Source organism: Drosophila virilis, chromosome 4, assembly GCF_030788295.1.
Source record: "Drosophila virilis strain 15010-1051.87 chromosome 4, Dvir_AGI_RSII-ME, whole genome shotgun sequence".
Taxonomy (NCBI): domain Eukaryota; kingdom Metazoa; phylum Arthropoda; class Insecta; order Diptera; family Drosophilidae; genus Drosophila; species Drosophila virilis.
The window spans coordinates 19951146-19967979 of NC_091546.1; the positions used below are offsets into that span (position 1 = coordinate 19951146).

At 38.4% G+C, this 16834-nt stretch overlaps 2 protein-coding genes across 6 annotated transcripts; one reads left to right on the forward strand and one right to left on the reverse strand.

Annotated features, from left to right (window-relative positions):
- Positions 1–29: 29 nt before the first annotated feature.
- eIF4A (eukaryotic translation initiation factor 4A) lies at positions 30–5044 on the reverse strand. Of its 3 annotated transcripts, XR_011416726.1 has the most exons (6): positions 4959–5044; positions 3238–3464; positions 1667–2280; positions 1237–1460; positions 966–1175; positions 30–842 (listed from the first exon to the last, which is right to left on the reverse strand). XR_011416726.1 is itself a non-coding variant. In XM_002051347.4 (5 exons), coding segments are annotated over exons 1-5 (1212 nt in total). In that variant the 5' UTR covers positions 4961–5044; the 3' UTR covers positions 30–1030. The 3 variants fall into 3 exon arrangements, 2 of the variants coding, with proteins under 2 accessions (XP_002051383.1, XP_015028176.1); XM_002051347.4 differs by having other exon boundaries at positions 30–1175; XM_015172690.3 differs by lacking the exon at positions 4959–5044 and adding an exon at positions 3683–3838 and having other exon boundaries at positions 30–1175.
- A 557-nt stretch (positions 5045–5601) lies between these two features.
- chic (profilin chic) lies at positions 5602–13956 on the forward strand. 3 transcript variants are annotated; one of them, XM_002051346.4, is made up of 4 exons: positions 5602–5668; positions 6908–7273; positions 10875–11046; positions 13537–13956. In XM_002051346.4, the coding sequence occupies exons 2-4, from the start codon at positions 7163–7165 to the stop codon at positions 13632–13634; spliced, it is 381 nt and encodes a 126-aa protein (XP_002051382.1). In that variant the 5' UTR covers positions 5602–5668; positions 6908–7162; the 3' UTR covers positions 13635–13956. The 3 variants fall into 3 exon arrangements, with proteins under 3 accessions (XP_002051382.1, XP_032293546.1, XP_032293547.1); XM_032437655.2 differs by having other exon boundaries at positions 5655–5779; XM_032437656.2 differs by lacking the exon at positions 5602–5668 and adding an exon at positions 6459–6595.
- The last annotated feature ends 2878 nt before the right edge of the window (positions 13957–16834 follow it).

Consider the following 16834-nt stretch of genomic DNA (forward strand, 5'->3'; position numbering starts at 1 on the left):
CTGACGAAATCGAAATGAATACACAGCTGTTGCCTTTTGTTAGCCATTTATACAATAATTTATAATTGTGTAGTAGTACAATATTTAAATTTTGCATTTCAAATAATTTGTTTAAAATTATGCTCAAATAACCGATGCATTGCACCAAGCGGATGGTGCTGCTGTTGTTGCTGGCGTGCGGATGATATGCGGCACAGCGGGTTGCAATTAGTTTCGTTTGCTGCATTATCTTGATCTGCTCTTAACTATGTGAGTGTGTGTGTGTGGGTGGGTGGGTGGGGGGAGGGAAGGGTGAGTGGGTGGCTGTGGCTTTACCCGGCTGACTGATCAGCTGCTCTGGGTGTTATTTTTAGACTGTATGTGTTATATTTAAACATAAAATTGTGTACATATAATTTGTTTTGTTTTTGTTTTTTGTTTGTTTTTAATATATTTTTATCAATAGTTCTAGAAAAGGCTAAAACAATGTTGTTGTTGTTGTTGTGGTTGTTGTTGTTGCTGTTTGCGGCACACACACAAATCGAAAGATGTTGTCCTCGTGTTGTTGTTGCTGTTGTTGCTGTTGGTATATCCCAGTTTTAGCTTTTATAGTTTTTAATTGTTTGTTGCTTGTTGACGACGCAGTATTCAAATTGATGTTACAGCTGGTCTTCTTCTGTTGGTTTGGTTAATTAATTAGGATTAGAGGCAGCAAAGGGCAAAGGGCCAGCCAGCCAGCCAGCGGTTGTTGTTGTTGTTGTTCTTGTCTCTGTCTCTGCCTAATGATTATAGTTGTTGCTGTCGCTGTTGTTGTTGTTGTAGTTTTCGCCTTGCCGCTGCAGTTGTTGTTGTTGTTGCTCCTGCTGTTTTAGTATTGTTGTTTGAATAAATATTTAACGTGATTTTAGGTTTTAAAGTTCTTATTTTGTTTTTAAATATATTTTGCGCACTTTTTTTTCGCAACTCTTTTGCTGTAGCTCACTCACTTTTTCTTGTTTATTTTTCTTGTATTTATTATTATTATTTTTTTTTTTTATGCTCAACAAAATATTTAAATCAAATCGGCAATATTAGCAGGCATTTCCTCAATAGTAGTGTGATAGAATTGTTCAATATCCTTAAGGATTCGTCGATCATCATCTGTGATGAAGTTGATCGCAACACCCTTGCGACCGAAACGACCACCGCGACCGATTCTATAATACAAACAGATTTTAGTAGAATATTGTGACTGGGCCTGGGCAGTAGATAGCTTACCTATGAATATAGTTCTCGCGATTCGAGGGCAGATCATAGTTGATGACCAACGACACCTGCTGCACATCAATGCCACGCGCCAATAAATCGGTTGTAATCAGAACACGGGAAGAGCCCGAACGGAATTGTTTCATGATAACCTCACGATCGCGTTGATCCATGTCACCATGCATGGCCGACACGGTAAAGTTGTGGTTAGACATCTCCTGGGTAAGCTGATCGACCTGATGGTAAAGCAGCAAATAAAGCAAATCTTATAAACTGTCAAGCTCTTTGATAAAGTAGTCTCCCCGTTCGATTGAGGATGATTGATGAAGTCAAGCGGTTTAGAGCGCAAGAAATAGATTTCAAAACATATATAGATTATTGAATAGAATAGCGCTATATATATATATATATCTTTGAGATCCGGGTATTCGTGGATGCTTACCTTGCGACGGGTATTACAGAAGATAACCGACTGGGTAATGGACAGCGTATCGTACAGATCGCACAGTGTGCCCAACTTCCAGTTCTCCTGCTTAACGTTCACATAGAACTGCTTGATACCCTCGAGTGTCAACTCCTCCTTCTTAACCAGAATGCTAACTGGCTCACGCATAAAGCAACGGCTCACTTCGAGTACATCTGGTGGCATGGTGGCAGACAGCAAGATCACCTGGACATCCGGCGGCAGCATCTTGAATACATCCTGGATTTGATCTTTGAAGCCGCGCGACAACATCTCATCGGCCTCATCCAGTACGAACAGCTTGATGGACTGCGTGCGCAGCACCTTGCGATTGATCATGTCATAGACACGACCGGGTGTGCCAACTACCACGTGGCAACCGGACTCCAAAATGCGAGCATCCTCGCGCACATTGGTGCCGCCAATGCAGGCATGCGAATGCACCTTCATGTACTCACCAAGTGCCATAACCACACGCTGAATTTGGGTGGCCAATTCGCGAGTTGGTGCCAGGATCAAAGCCTGACATTCGCGCATGGACGTGTCGATTTGCTGAAGGATGGCAATCGAGAAGGTGGCAGTCTTGCCAGTACCTACAAAATGACCAACCAAAAGTATTCCAAGTTAATAACTAGCGTGTCAAGCTATGTTCCGCCGATCGGAATCGGAATCGGAATATATGAACAACAGTCGCAGTTTGTTTACAGTCTTAACAATCAAGGTCATTTAGGCCAGGTTTAATATTGAATGTCGAGTTGAAACTTTGATATAGTCATGGGGTATATGCATATATAGAACTGCTTCGTACATTTTTTTTTTTTTGTTTTCAAAGTTGCACCCAAAATATTGAAAAGATATCAGAAATTTTCCCTTTTGATGGTTAAATAATTGCAATTATCACAATTTTCATATTTTTCATTTAATATGCAATTTTCATGTATTCTAAGCATTTAATTTTCATAATTTAATGCAAGACATCAATAAATAAATAAACATCAAATATGGTTGATATCCCGCTTCAGGGATAGTTTTTTGTATAGGAGAAGTTTGAATGAAAATTGTATTGAACAAAAACAATTTATCAACCAATCAGCGCCTAGGCTAATATTTTCTCTAAATGCACACACATACATATATATATATATATTTCTGCATCTTTTTTTTTTTGCAAAGTTGGGCAACGCTGTTCTAGTTGAGCGTTTGCAAAGATCATAAAAACGCGCTAAAGGCGAACGCAAAAGTGGCGCGCAAGCGCTTCGCTGCTCACCAACAGAGCGGAAGAGTAAACGAGAGAGAGAGAGATGGAGAGAGCGAGAGAAAGTGTGTGTGTGTGCCAGTAACAAAAATTGAGAGAGCACAAGCTGCTGCTGCTGCAGCAGCAACAGACAGCTGAGTCACCGTTATCGTCATCATCCGCTGCCGCTGCTGCTAGCTTTAGCAGCGCCCCCATAACAAAAAAAAAAAATTGCACTTTCTCGCTGAAGCGAAATTTGTTTTCTTTTTGCTGCGTTGTTGGTTTTACGTACGTGGGGTATGTATAAATTACTCACCGGACTGGGCCTGGGCAATGACATCGCGACCCTTGACGCAAGGAATGATAGCGCGCTGTTGAATGGCCGATGGCTTCTCGAAACCGTAGCCATAGATGCCGCGCAGCAGCTCCTCGCGCAAGTTCATGTCATCGAAATTATCGTAGACCTCATGCCAGGTCGACTCGATGACGCCCTCGGGGTCCATGCCAGCGGGACCATCTTGAGCTATTTCACTTCGATCATCCCTATGGAAAAAAAACACACACACACCCAAAAGGTTGTCATTAATGCATTCAAATGAAAATTTTCTTTTCTACGTTATTTTTTGTTTTCTCATAATTTTTTTTTTTTTTTGGTTATGGCGAATCTGCGCTTGGCAACCAAAGGCAGAAAAACGACGACATAGAAGTCGATGCGGAGGCAGGCGGGTGGGCCCAGCAGCAACAGCGAAAACGACACTTACATTATCAACAATAAAAAATTGACTAGTTAAATTTGTATACTGAATTTCGACGGCTTGAGCACCGTTCAGTTAAACAATTTCTGGATTAGTTGTATGTCAAAAATTTGTAACGAAAATTTTTTTTTTTCTTTTCTTTTCACAGAGTGCACACAAACGTGTTTTGTTGTGCGTGCTGTTCTGCGGTATTTTCACGTATGCGAGCGAATGCCAGTGTGAGTTTTAACGACCGCTAGGCGGCCTTTTGAGCGTCTCGTCGTCACCGTCGTCCAATGAGTGTATCTGTGTGTGTGTGTGTGCGAAAGAGTGAACTAGATGTGTCAATGTCAGTGGTTGCTTCGGTCGTGTGCATGTGTCTGAGCAGTAACGAGCTATCTACTTTTAACTGCAGTGTTGCATGTGCGTAGTAGCTGGGAAATAGTAGTAGATTAAAGCAAAAAAAAAAGGTACTAAACGAAGCAGGCAAGAAAATGTTTAAGCCAACAGGCAAATTTAAGGCGTGTGTTTCAACCACTTGCAATATGAGTGAGTGTATTAGTGCCGAAAAGGGAGAGAAAAAGGTAGCGCTTAGCGGCACAACCACCAAAGTATTTGAGAAATTCTATGAATTCACCGCACTAGGAAAGCACCTATTTTTCATACAAATATGCGCATATGTATGTATGTATATGTCATACATATTTATATATAGTGATAGCAGTGTTGGCATTGAATCGCAATAGGTAGCCATTCATTGTTCATTCCATTTTAACATCCAGTCAGCGACCATGAGTCAAAATGCGAGCATTTGTGTGTGCGAGAGAGAGCGAAATTTGTATAAATGCAATGATTTCATTGTTGCTGCGTTCAGATGAACTTCACTGCAAAGCAAGAAACTCATTTAACCTCGTATGGAATAAATCGGATGACTTATTTTCTTTGTTATTTATTAACCCTGTGTCGTTCCAAAAAATTCTATATATATATATATATATACACATATATATTTGACCCAACGTCACACACACGCACACCATCAACAACCACTAAATTCTCTCTTATTCGTTCTCGCTCTCTATCTCTCTCTCTGCCATTGCCCGTCACTCGTGCCGCAACGTCCATCGACGTCGTGTAAAAATTCTTTTCGTTTTGTGTTTCACATTTTGGGTTAAATTTTCGAATGCAGTTTTGTATACTATTGCTCACTTATACGGGCTTAAATTTATTAGCAAATTTTTGCAAACAGCCTTGTTAATTCGACTTTCACTTATTATGAATTAAATCGTTGAATAATACTAACATTTTCTGATTATTTTTTGGCACTTTTTATACACGTGCTGCTGATTGTTAAAACCAAGCAAAAGAGGCTCCATCTTGCAAAACTTTTAGTGATGTAAGGGAAGCAACCAAGTTATCGATATATCAGAGTTTAACTATCGCAATTTTCAACTCGAAAACTGCAATATTCAAAAGACTTTATAGTTGAAATCATTTTTATTTTAAGAAAAATAAATAATTAATGTTTTTTTTATTGATATATAAGTTGATTATTCAGTTTTATAAAGTTATCAATGCTAACAATCGATATACAAATACAGTGGGAGCGGTGCTGCCATTCGATTGAGACCTAATGACTCATTCACTACATTTTTGTCATCGACTTACTATCGTACCTACTCAATTGTTTTCAGCATGCAGTATTTTTTAGAGAATATAGATTTTTCAAATTCAAACAAAGATTACGGGTAGCTAAAAATGATAGTTTATGATTTATGAACAAAGCTATGTAAATATTTGAAGCTGTAATTTTACCAGCTATATACATGTATTCAATATAAATGTTTGTTTTTTTCGTATCATATCAATTTGTATATCGAATATAGTTTGAGATTAACAAATTCATCGCGATATATAATCGCGTATTTTAATATCGATTTCATTGAACTATCGATGCTTCTGGTCCCTTAGTCAGTATAATTTCATCGCCGCATCACACAGCGTGTGAAAAGTGTGAGTTAGCATTGGATTTTGGAGAACTTAGCGTATTAATTGCAAATTGTTGAATATGTACAAATTATAATTAAAGTTTGTGTGGCCGGCAGTTGAATTTCTATCGAAAAGGTTAGCAGCAAGACGTTGTTTCAATACAAAGCCAAGTTACAAATGAAAGGCCGACTCAATTACACGCACATACAGACACATATGCGTATATTCGCCGACGGCGTTGGCTGCACGCATATGTGTGTGTGTGTATGTACATCTATGGGTTGCATGTGTGTATAAGTGTGCAAAAAAGAAGTGGAAAAAGTTAAGCAGCCGGTCGGTGTCTCGCTGCCTCATTGCAAGAAATGTCAAAAATTGGTTGCTGGCCTTGCGCTTTTGCTTTTCGGCAAATAATTGCTTGTTGGGCAGCATTTACGGCAGATAATGATAAATATATAATCTGTTCGTACATATACATGTGTATGTACATATTAAAATTTAAAAATCTATTTTTAATTTATGATTGACCATCCTCGTCGTCGGTTACTCGACCGGCTAGAAAAGCACTCAAGCAGCGGCAGAAAAGGCCGATTCATAACACACACACACATACACACACTTACTCATAGAATCAGGCAAGGAGACTTGAGATTGTTGAGTCATCGCCTGCTCTCACTCACTCATTTGCATTGCACGACCGGCGATTTATAACGGCCATATATGCCATTTCACTCGCACACATATTCCAGCGCACAGTTTTTGGCATTGCACTCGTCGAGTGAATCGGTGGGTGAGAGTGCTAGCGTCGGCGGCAGCTGTGACTCACGCGCGCTCTGAGTGCCTTTTTTTTTCTTCTCGATTTTCCATGCTTGGAGCCACTAAACAACATTTTGCATTCAATCGTTTTTGTCATTCTGTGCAAGTCGGACGTGTTGGGGCTGCTGCTGCTGCTACGTACGGTTTACCCTCTGTTCATAGTGTGTGCATGTGTGTGTGTGCGCTATCTTTTGCTGGCTGTGTTAGTGTGTGTGCGTTTTTTTTGAAGAAACAGCAAATTAAAAAAAAAAAAGAAGTATGCACTGCTTTTCGAGTTTCAACGTAAAAATCGAGATTTGACAGGCGGCGCACAAACAAAAAAAAAAAAAAAAATTAAAATAAAAATAAAAGAAGAAAATTTCACATTTTTGAAAAGGCGTAAAGTTTTAATTCGTCAAATTATCGTTAATTTCTCTACATATCTCTCTTTTCTACCCTCTCTCATTGCAGTTTAAATAAGTTTCCTTAAACAAATTACGTAGAAAATTCACGATTTTCTCACTCTCACTATACTAAATTTCTTGGTGGCGTGAAAAGTGTGTAACAACAGCAACAACGACTACAGCAGCAGCAATAACAAATTGAAACAAAGTAACGCGTGTGTGAAATACAACAAATACATCTATACATATATTCAATAGTTATTAACAACCACCACCACCACAACAACAACAAATACAACAACAACAACAACAAACTACAATCATGAGCTGGCAAGATTATGTTGATAATCAACTTTTGGCCTCGCAGTGCATCACCAAGGCGTGCATTGCCGGACACGATGGCAACATTTGGGCGCAGTCCAATGGCTTTGAGGTGAGTACCGTTAATCCAGTCAACTAATCTTGCCGAACAAATTCTCCTTTGCGTTTGCAATTCGACACTGAGACATTTTTAGCAAGTTCAAGGGTGTGACCGACCACCAGCAACAATGCGTCCTCAGTCTGCTCACACACATACAAACTCACACGCACATCTCAACACCCACGCATACAAAGAGAGAAACAGCGAGAGAGAGAGAGAGAGAGAGAGAGCAATAGCAGCAGGCAAATATATACCCCAGCAGGACTTCATCAAATAGTTCAAAGTAAACTAAACAATTTCATGAAATTGAAATATCCAACTTTGGAAGCTGTCATTTAGCAAGTTTAGCTTCTGAATTTAGTTTATAGTTTTGACATGACATGCTTAAAGATGAATGAATCCTGTAAACAGAACAAATCGTTGTTAAATGCAATCGAAAATGCAAAGTTGCAGATCAAAATTTAACAAAAATTGCAAAGTTTTTAGATCGAATGTTTAATTCAGTGCATTTTGCATGCTCTTATGTACTGCTGTGCCTTAATCGCTTTGCTTCTCGTCCGCCATTTGTACTTTTATTTCGTTTGATAAAGCAACTCCCACCCTGTATGGGTGTGCACCCCCTGCATGCGTGCTCTCTCTCTCTCTCTCTTATTCTCTTTCTCTCCAGCTCTCTCGTCTGCTATGGCCAATACAGCCGACTGCGCAGCTCTCTGGTCAGCTTCTTACCGTCTGTCGCGGTCACCCACATATACAAACGCAAAATTTTCAAATTCTTAAGTGCCTGTAAAACTGTATTGGTGCAATCGTTGTCAAAGTAGCTGATAAGAATTCGTCTAGATGCTGCCGCAGAATTGAATATATTAATAGCACAACAGGGCACAGCTGGACAAATTGGCTGCTGTTGATTATCAAAAGCAAAGCCTTCGATTAGTTTGTGACTCATTAAAAAAAAAAAAAATAATCGCTCTCAGGTGGATTAGTCACTCAATTGAGTGTTAAAACAAAGATGATTCGTCATTTAGAGTGCATTCGATGAAAGGTGTTTAGCCTGCAACGGCTAAGCGCAGCCTGTGTCTGTGCCCGTGTGTGTATGTGTGTGTTTGTGAGTAATTTCTCATAGCCGGGTTTGGCCGGCACAACACAAGCATGTGTGCACTTTCCAACACTGGCGTGATAGCATTGCGCTGTTTATCCCCTGCGCACTCTTTTTCATACAAGCTGAGCTGGTTGACGAAAGATTGAAGTAGGCGAGTGAGAGAGAGAGAGAGAGTGAGTGGATGAGAGAGAGGGAAAATTGCCCTTTATGCGACTCACACCGCTCGCCGCATATAATAAAATAACTAACCGGCCTTATTTGCTCTTATCAACACACACACACGAAGCACTTCACTCAATAGTTTGATGTGCATATGTGTGCGTTTATTATCTTTGTTTCCTCTGCCAACGAAAACCATTTATTTTTTTTTTTTTATCACAAAAATAATAATAAAAGTACGCGCAAGTTTTAAGTCGATTGGAAGTGAAACGAAAGAAATGTATCTTGAAAAACGCAACGACCGCAGTGCCGCGTCATCAGCGTCTACATTTTATATTCGCGCCACGTTTTCGCATTTACTTTATATGTATGACTGTATGTGTGCCTGCGTGTGTGTGTGTGTGCTTGTGAGTGAGTGTGTACAACTTCCTGCTGACTCCGCCGTGCGCCTAACCACATACTTTATCCTTTGTTTGTTTGAGCGTCTGTTGCGCGCCCCATTCATGCTTGTTTTTTTTTTTTCTTCATCATTTTTCTTTGACAGGGGTGGGGCCCAGGGACACTCCCTTGTGCTTTGTTTTTAGTATATTTTTTCGCGTAGTCTGCTTTGCCAACTGTCCAAGTATTGCACTATTATCGATAAATTTAATCGATATTTACAATTTATCTACTATCGAAAAATTGCTCGACAAAATTGGGAATTTATCTTTACATGTTATATAATATAATGCAAAATCTACGCATTATGTGTAAGCTTCAAGTGGGAAAAAGTTGCAGACAATTATCATCATCATCATCATCATCATCATCAGCAGCAGCAGCAACAACGGTGACAACCTTCGCTTTTGGCCATTTGCCGTATTTGCAATTCGCCGCGTACATCCACGAATCTCACTTTCATTTTGTGTTTTATTTGACTCTTCTTCTTATAGTACTTCTTTTTTTTTTTTATTGTTTTTTGGCTTATTGCCTTTGCATTTACACTACGTTCGTATGGCGGAGAGTTACCTACATTTCTAGCTGAATCTTTTAGATTCGTTACATTTCCATGATTCATCGAAAAATGTATCGCCAAATAAAGTTATTCGGGCATGGATCAGCTGCTGTTTCTGGCATTGGCAGACCTTTTTTTTTCTTTCTTTCTTTGTATATGTGTGTGTGCTGTCAACTTTTGAGCCAAAAGTTCGTTCTTATCAAAACCGTTTTTTTTTTTGTTGCGTATTACGCTTCGATTTCATTAAACGCACGCAAATGGGTTTTGCCATAAAACACGTCTGCTTTATAAGTAAAAATTTATGTTGCTTGTTTTTTTTTTAATAGTTGCACTTTTGGCTGCGTTTGGCGGCAATTTTCAGACAACAATTTTTAATTTTGGCTCGTTATTATTGTACATCTTTTCATTGGTCATTGGCTTGTCTTCTATTATTGGTGTGCATTTCTTTAATTAATTGAGTGGTTTTGATAAATTTATTAGACATTTTTGGCATACCTACAGCTTTGTTCGCGAAACCGGCTTTATGGACTGCGCTCTCTCTTTGCGCACTCACACTGATACGCTCTGGCTTTTGCGCTCAATTTGGAAACTTCTAGAAGGTTTTTTTTTGTTTTTTGTCGATGTTCTCTTTTTGGCTGGTTTGTCTCTCATTCTGCCGGCAACTGTCATTAACATATTTGCCGCATGTACCGCAACGATTTAGCAAAAGACTTATTATTAATCATTGTTCCTTTGCCAAATGCCTGGCGACGCGCTTGGCAACAACGCACAAAAAGCTCAAAGAGCGAAATCTGCAAACCGTTGTTTGTGTCCTGCAAATGTTTTGCGTGGGGTAAATCAACTCGCCGTTCTGCGTGCTAGTGTTGGTAAACTAGTTTTTGCTCTTTATAATTACAAAATAACAAGGCAAACGGTCAGCCGTTCCTTGCTTGTTATTGTTGTTGCTGCTTCTGCTGCTGCTTCTGCAGCAGCGTGTCTCTCATTTTGTTAATGAGTTGGCAGACGACGTCGTCGTCATCTTCATTTCATGGGTGGTGAATGTGGGCAGTGGTGGGTTTTTATTTGCTTACCTCTCTCGCTCGCGCTCTCTCTCTCTTTCTCTCACTTCCCTATACGGAGCTTGCATGTTTGAGTGGGCTGTTTGCTGATTACAAAATTAATATATATGTGTGTGTGTGTGCCTAGGTTTCTTAGTAAGGATTATTATTAAAAGATATTGTATGTGCACGCACGGCAACGCAGGATGCATAAATTTTCTAAAATTTATGGCACGTGTGCGTGACCCAAAGCCGGTTATAGGGTATTCAAATGTAATATATATACATATGTCAAAATGATTTTGATTTTGTTTTTGTATATTGCAGGTTACAAAGGAGGAGCTGGCCAAATTGATCAGCGGCTTTGATCAGCAAGACCTGCTTACCAGCAGCGGCGTAACATTAGCCGGCCAACGGTACATTTACCTCTCAGGCACAGATCGCGTGGTGCGCGCAAAACTGGGCAGAAACGGAGTGCACTGCATGAAGACGACACAAGGTAGGTGGAAAGAAAAAGGAAAAAAAGAAAAGAAAAACGGAATGTTGTAGAGTTGCCAACTGACATTTTTGACAGTTTCTAGGGTATATACATTAGTCGCTGATATTGCACAATTCCTATCAGTTAGCACGCAACTTCTAAAATTTCATTAACTATTTTTTTTTCTTCGCCCCTGCCTGTAAGAACAATGTAGGTGCAAAGCATTTAATCCCCAGATAAGTCTTGTGACTTGTGCCAGGAGCTCGCAGCTAAGACATTTTGATAAGCATTTGCGGTATTTTTTCCTTGTTGCATGCATACAGAAATACATGTATATATATAAATATATATGCGTTTTCTTCTTCTTCTTTTTCATCTGTCTGATAAGCAGAGTGCGAGTGACTGCTCGTTACAAAACAAAGCAACAAATAACTCAAGAGCAGCCAAGCTGAGCCAAAAATTAATGTATAAAATGCCTAATTTTTGTTGTTTTGTGCATTTTGCCACATAACCAAACGGCAAACGGTAATAAGCTGTAAATGATAGGCAATACTGGCGGCTGCTCCTGATACGCACACACACACACACACACACACATGCACTTGCTCTCAAATAGCTGGCAAAATAAAACGTTTCGTTTTTCGCTCAATTATTTTTTTGCTTTGTGCCTAAAATATGTTTGTTGTTGCTGTGAAAACTCTTGGAAGCAACTGTCTGTCTAACTGTATGTGTTTGCCAGCTCGCGTATATATATATATATATATGTGTGTGTGTGTGTGCGCCATAAAACTAAATTTGTTTTTGCTGCTTGTTTGCCGACGCTTCGTCAGCGTCGTCGTCGACGTCGACGTCGTTTTCCATATTTGCCTAGTTTTATATATATATATATATATTTGCGGCAACTGTTGCGCGGCGTCGCTGCTGTCCGCTGCAGCAGCCGCAAAGCTCAAGGTTATTGCCATAATCCATTTCAAGTGCAAATGTTGCACAGAATAAGCCGCAAAAGTAGCGGCAAGCGAGTAGCATATAAATGGAAATAGGCAAGAAATTGGCATAAAATGGCAAACTGGTCTCTCTCTCTCTCTCTCTCTCTCTCTCTTGTTTGCTTTGACCTAGCTGACTTGTGTGTGTGTGTGTGTATGTATGTTGGCGCCTGGGATAAGTCTCTGGCCTCTTGCTTTGACTTTATTTGGCATTAAATTTGAGCTCTCCGAGGCTGGCGCTTTGCTGGCACTTGAACAGCTGATCGCACACGACTTACAATCGATTAAATTACCAAGCAATTTATTTACCGCAAATTATCCCCTCACTGGCCCCCCCTCTACACGGTCGCAGCCCAACATTGTCTGTCTGTCTATGTGTGTGTTTGTTTGTTTTTGCATGCAACACTTTGGTAATTAAAAGGCGCGTGTAACAGCGTTTAAAATGAAATACAACTTGATATGCTAGTTTTTTTTTTTTTTTGGTACGCTTCAAATGTTTCAAGGCATGCGGGGCGCGCACTGCTTTTGTGTAATTAAATATGAAATGAAATGATATATTAGCATTGTACGCGCTATCGGACAAACAGACACATTAACAGCTTCTTATCGAATTTAGTTATCGATTGCCCTCGCTCTCTCTCTATCTCTCTCGCTCGCTCGCTCACGTGTGGGCGGGTGTTGCCAGCCTGCGGCAGGGCGCTACAAGTGTGTGTGTGTGTGTGTGTGTGTGTACTCGTGCGTCTGTTTATCGCTATCTCGCTTGCTCGCTCGCTCTTGCTCGTAGACATGACACTTAACATTTGGTTTATTGACCCCAGTTCAAAAATTTCTTGAACATTTTTTGTTGGCTTTGATTTGATTTGCTTGGAGCGTCAGTCAATTGGGTTAACGACAACAACAACAACAACAACAGCAACAATTTGATGCACAATTGATTAATGTTGTAAAAGAACATCAGCCACTTGACGCGCTTCGTTTACATTTCAGTAATACAATTTTTGTTGCCGACTGTTTGGCAGCGTGAAAGACTTGTCATTCAATATTATGTGGCTATCTGTGGCCGGTCTGTCCGGTTTTCACCTGGTCCAGAGTAGCTCTCCCTCTCTTTTTTTTTTTTTTGTTCTTTCTCGCCATCGTTTTATTGAGCGTTTTATTCATAATTTACTTGTTGATGATGTTCTGTAAAATACAGTTAGTTCTTGTTTCTCCATTTGCTGCCGTGCTTGGCTTTCTCTAAACTATTCGTTTTCTGTTGTATTGTCAACCGGATAAGCGGCTAAAGATGTTTCTGTGTGTGTGTGTGTGTGTGTGTGTAATTATGTAGCCGTGTTAAAATAGTCTAAGAGATTTTTACAAATGATTAAGATTCCATGTTGAGTGTTGGATAGTTGAGTGTTATGTGGCCAGTGTTAATAATACTTTCGGTTATCGATAAAATTGGTGCTGAAATAAGTTATCGATTGTCCATGGGGGCTTTTTAATAATTCTTATCAAGTTTAAATATGTTTTTTTATTTGTTCTCTTGCAGCCGTCATTGTTTCCATCTACGAGGATCCTGTGCAGCCCCAGCAGGCCGCTTCCGTGGTGGAGAAACTTGGAGATTATCTGATTACTTGCGGGTACTAGAAAATAAAATATAAAACAACAACAATACAACACCATCAACAACAACAACAACAACAACAAACACACCAACAACAACACAGCAACAAATTCGATAAGAAAGCGTAAATGAACTAAATAACTAAAAAAAAAAAAAACAAGAAAAGTAATTATTAATATTTAAATTTATGAGAAATGCCAAGAAACATTTTGAGGTAATTGTGGTCAAATAAATCAGAAACTTCAGCAGAGAAACCAATGTCAAAAAAAAAATGCATTAAAACCAACAACAACAACAACAACAAAGTAATTACCCAAATGACCTACAACAAAATTATAAATTTCTGCATAATTATATTTAAACATTTTTGGTTCATACGATAAAAATAATAAAAAAAAAAAAACAAAAACAAAAACAAAAAACAAACAAAATCTTAAACTCAACATAAGAAAAAAACGTATTGGAAAGCATTTTGTAAGCAACAAGAAAATTAACAACGCAAAGCAACGCAGGCAAATTTTTGAAAACTTTTTTGTACAGCAATCTAGTACATATATATATACATACATATATATATATATATATATATATATATACAGCGATCTTTAAACACACACATACACACACAGACTATTTGGGATTGAGTGAGAGAGAGAGGTGTTGAGAAATAGGAAGAGAATATGGAAAAGAGAAAGAGGGATAAGTCGAGAGAGTCAGTCAAGCAGCGAACACACAGGTAATTACCAACCAATATAAATGAACATAAATATATATACATATATATATATATATATATAGCTATATATATATATATTTATATATGTAAACTATTTGGAGAACCATGAAGCTCTATTTTTATGTGGCAGGGAAGATACATACATACACCTACAACATCTACAGTGGTAGCATTTTTTATACGAAAGACAAAACTTTGAGAAATGTGTAATATTTAAAAAAAAAAAAAAAAAAGAAGAGAAAAACAACAAAAGGGCAGCATACATTCTTTTAGCCATATTTGAAATATATGTATGTATATGCTCATCATTGGGAGTTAGGTAAAACAAATGATTCCAAGGCACCAACAACACGCACACATATACAGTATGTCAATAAAGTGTTTTTACTAACAAAAAAAAACTAATTTTTTGGGTTTAGTTGAAAATAAATGTACCTAAAAGTGAGAATTTTTTTTCAATTATAATTTATTTCGATTCTATATTTCTCCTAGAACTTAATGGCAAAAAGAATTGTTAAATAACATTACCCAAACATTTTATAAAATTAAAAAACTAAAAACATTCACATTTTATGCTGTCAATAAAGTGTTTTTACAGCTACGGTAAATTGTTTTGCCGTTCTCTTTTGGGTGATCCCGTTAGATTTGGGCCCATGCGTTTTGGCTTCTCTTGTGTCTTCGACTTTTCTTGTCATTTTCTATTGCAATTTATAACGTTTTGCTTTAATTTTATGAAAAATAAAATGCCAGGAAAAAGAACAACTTTTGAAGTCGCTCAGCTGGTGTATTATAACCATCAGATGGGACGTCAAGTCTCGGAACTGGCTGATATGTTTAATTTATCAAAAGCAACGATATACAACATATTAAACAGAGCCAATAAGGAAGATAGGCTAGAGGCAAAGCCAGTATGTGGTCGACCCTGCAAAATTTCTGACAGAGATAAGCGAAAAATTCTGAGAAAAATTGAGAAAAATCCACAAATTTCGCTTAGGGATATTGCTCAGGAGTTCAAGGAAGAAAGTGGTGTTGATGTGTCACATGAAACTGTCCGAAAATTACTGAATTCCAATGACTACACATCACGAGTTGCCAGGAAAAAACCTCTACTATCGGCGGCGAATATTTTGAAGCGGCTATCGTTCGCTCAAGTCCATGTAAATAGTTCGAACGATTTTTGGAGTAACGTCATATTCTGTGACGAAAGCAAGATGATGCTATTCTACAACGATGGGCCATCCAGAGTCTGGAGAAAGCCACTAACAGCGTTGGAAAACCGCAATATTATTCCAACCGTTAAATTCGGAAAACTATCAGTGATGGTGTGGGGGTGTATTTCGAGCAAGGGTGTAGGAGATTTGACCTTCATTGAGAATACCATGGATGCTAGACAATATCTGAGCATTTTACAGACACATCTCGTCAGTAGTGCACAGAAATTTGGATTCTATGAGGACAATAAGCCAATTTTTAAATTTTACCAGGACAATGACCCGAAGCATAAAGCTCATATGGTAAGAGTTTGGCTGTTGTACAACTGTGGAAAGGTGTTAGACACTCCACCACAAAGTCCAGATATGAATCCAATAGAAAATGTGTGGTCATATTTGAAAAAAAAAGTCGCAAAGCGGAGTCCAAAATCAAAAACTGATTTAAAAGCTGCTGTACTGGAAGAATGGCAGAAGATTCCAGAAACATACATACAAAACCTTATTGTTTCAATGAAACGGCGATTGCAGGCTGTATGTGACGCTAATGGCAGCCACACAAAGTATTAAAAAAAAATATTCCTGTTTTTTTAACATTGTTATTTAGTAATAAAGTTTCGTGTAAAAACACTTTATTGACAGCATAAAATTTGAATGTTTTTAGTTTTTTAATTTTATAAAATGTTTGGGTAATGTTATTTAACAATTCTTTTTGCCATTAAGTTCTAGGAAAAATATAGAATCGAAATAAATTAGAATTGAAAAAAAATTCTCACTTTTAGGTACATTTATTTTCAACTAAACCCAAAAAATTAGTTTTTTTTCGTTAGTCAAAACACTTTATTGACATACTGTACATATATTCCGTTTTCCAAACCGTCTCATCTAGCCATACATATATAGATACATACATACATACATACATACATATAAACGTACATGCATACATATACTTGTACACTTGCGCCATTTGCTCTCTCTGTTTGCGCTTTTCATGTTTGTAATTTTGCTATATTCATACAAAAAAAAAAAAGCATAAAAAACCAACAAAAAAAAAAAAACGAACGCTAAAACAAACGTACATACATATTTATCGATAAACGGCAATCCGAACGCTGTGCAACACTGTCCGTATCCTGCCAGTCCGCCTGCCCGCGCGTCCGGCTTATGTGCCAGCGCATTTAGAGGGGAAATTCATTGCTGAATCTCTGAATTAACAACAACAACAATAAGAATTCGGCAATAAATTGCCATTAACAACACATTTACATACAACACA

Bases quoted from the DNA above. Each gene is read 5' to 3' on its own strand.
- eIF4A (XM_002051347.4), bottom strand. The intron at 1,461-1,666 runs GTAAGCATCCAC...CTTTACCATCAG, and splicing joins TCTGTAATACCCGTCGCAAG to GTCGATCAGCTTACCCAGGA. The intron at 1,176-1,236 runs GTAAGCTATCTA...TTTGTATTATAG, and splicing joins CGCGAGAACTATATTCATAG to AATCGGTCGCGGTGGTCGTT.
- chic (XM_002051346.4), top strand. From the start codon at position 7,163: ATGAGCTGGCAAGATTATGTTGATAATCAACTTTTGGCCTCGCAGTGC. The intron at 7,274-10,874 runs GTGAGTACCGTT...TGTATATTGCAG, and splicing joins CGCAGTCCAATGGCTTTGAG to GTTACAAAGGAGGAGCTGGC. The intron at 11,047-13,536 runs GTAGGTGGAAAG...GTTCTCTTGCAG, and splicing joins CTGCATGAAGACGACACAAG to CCGTCATTGTTTCCATCTAC.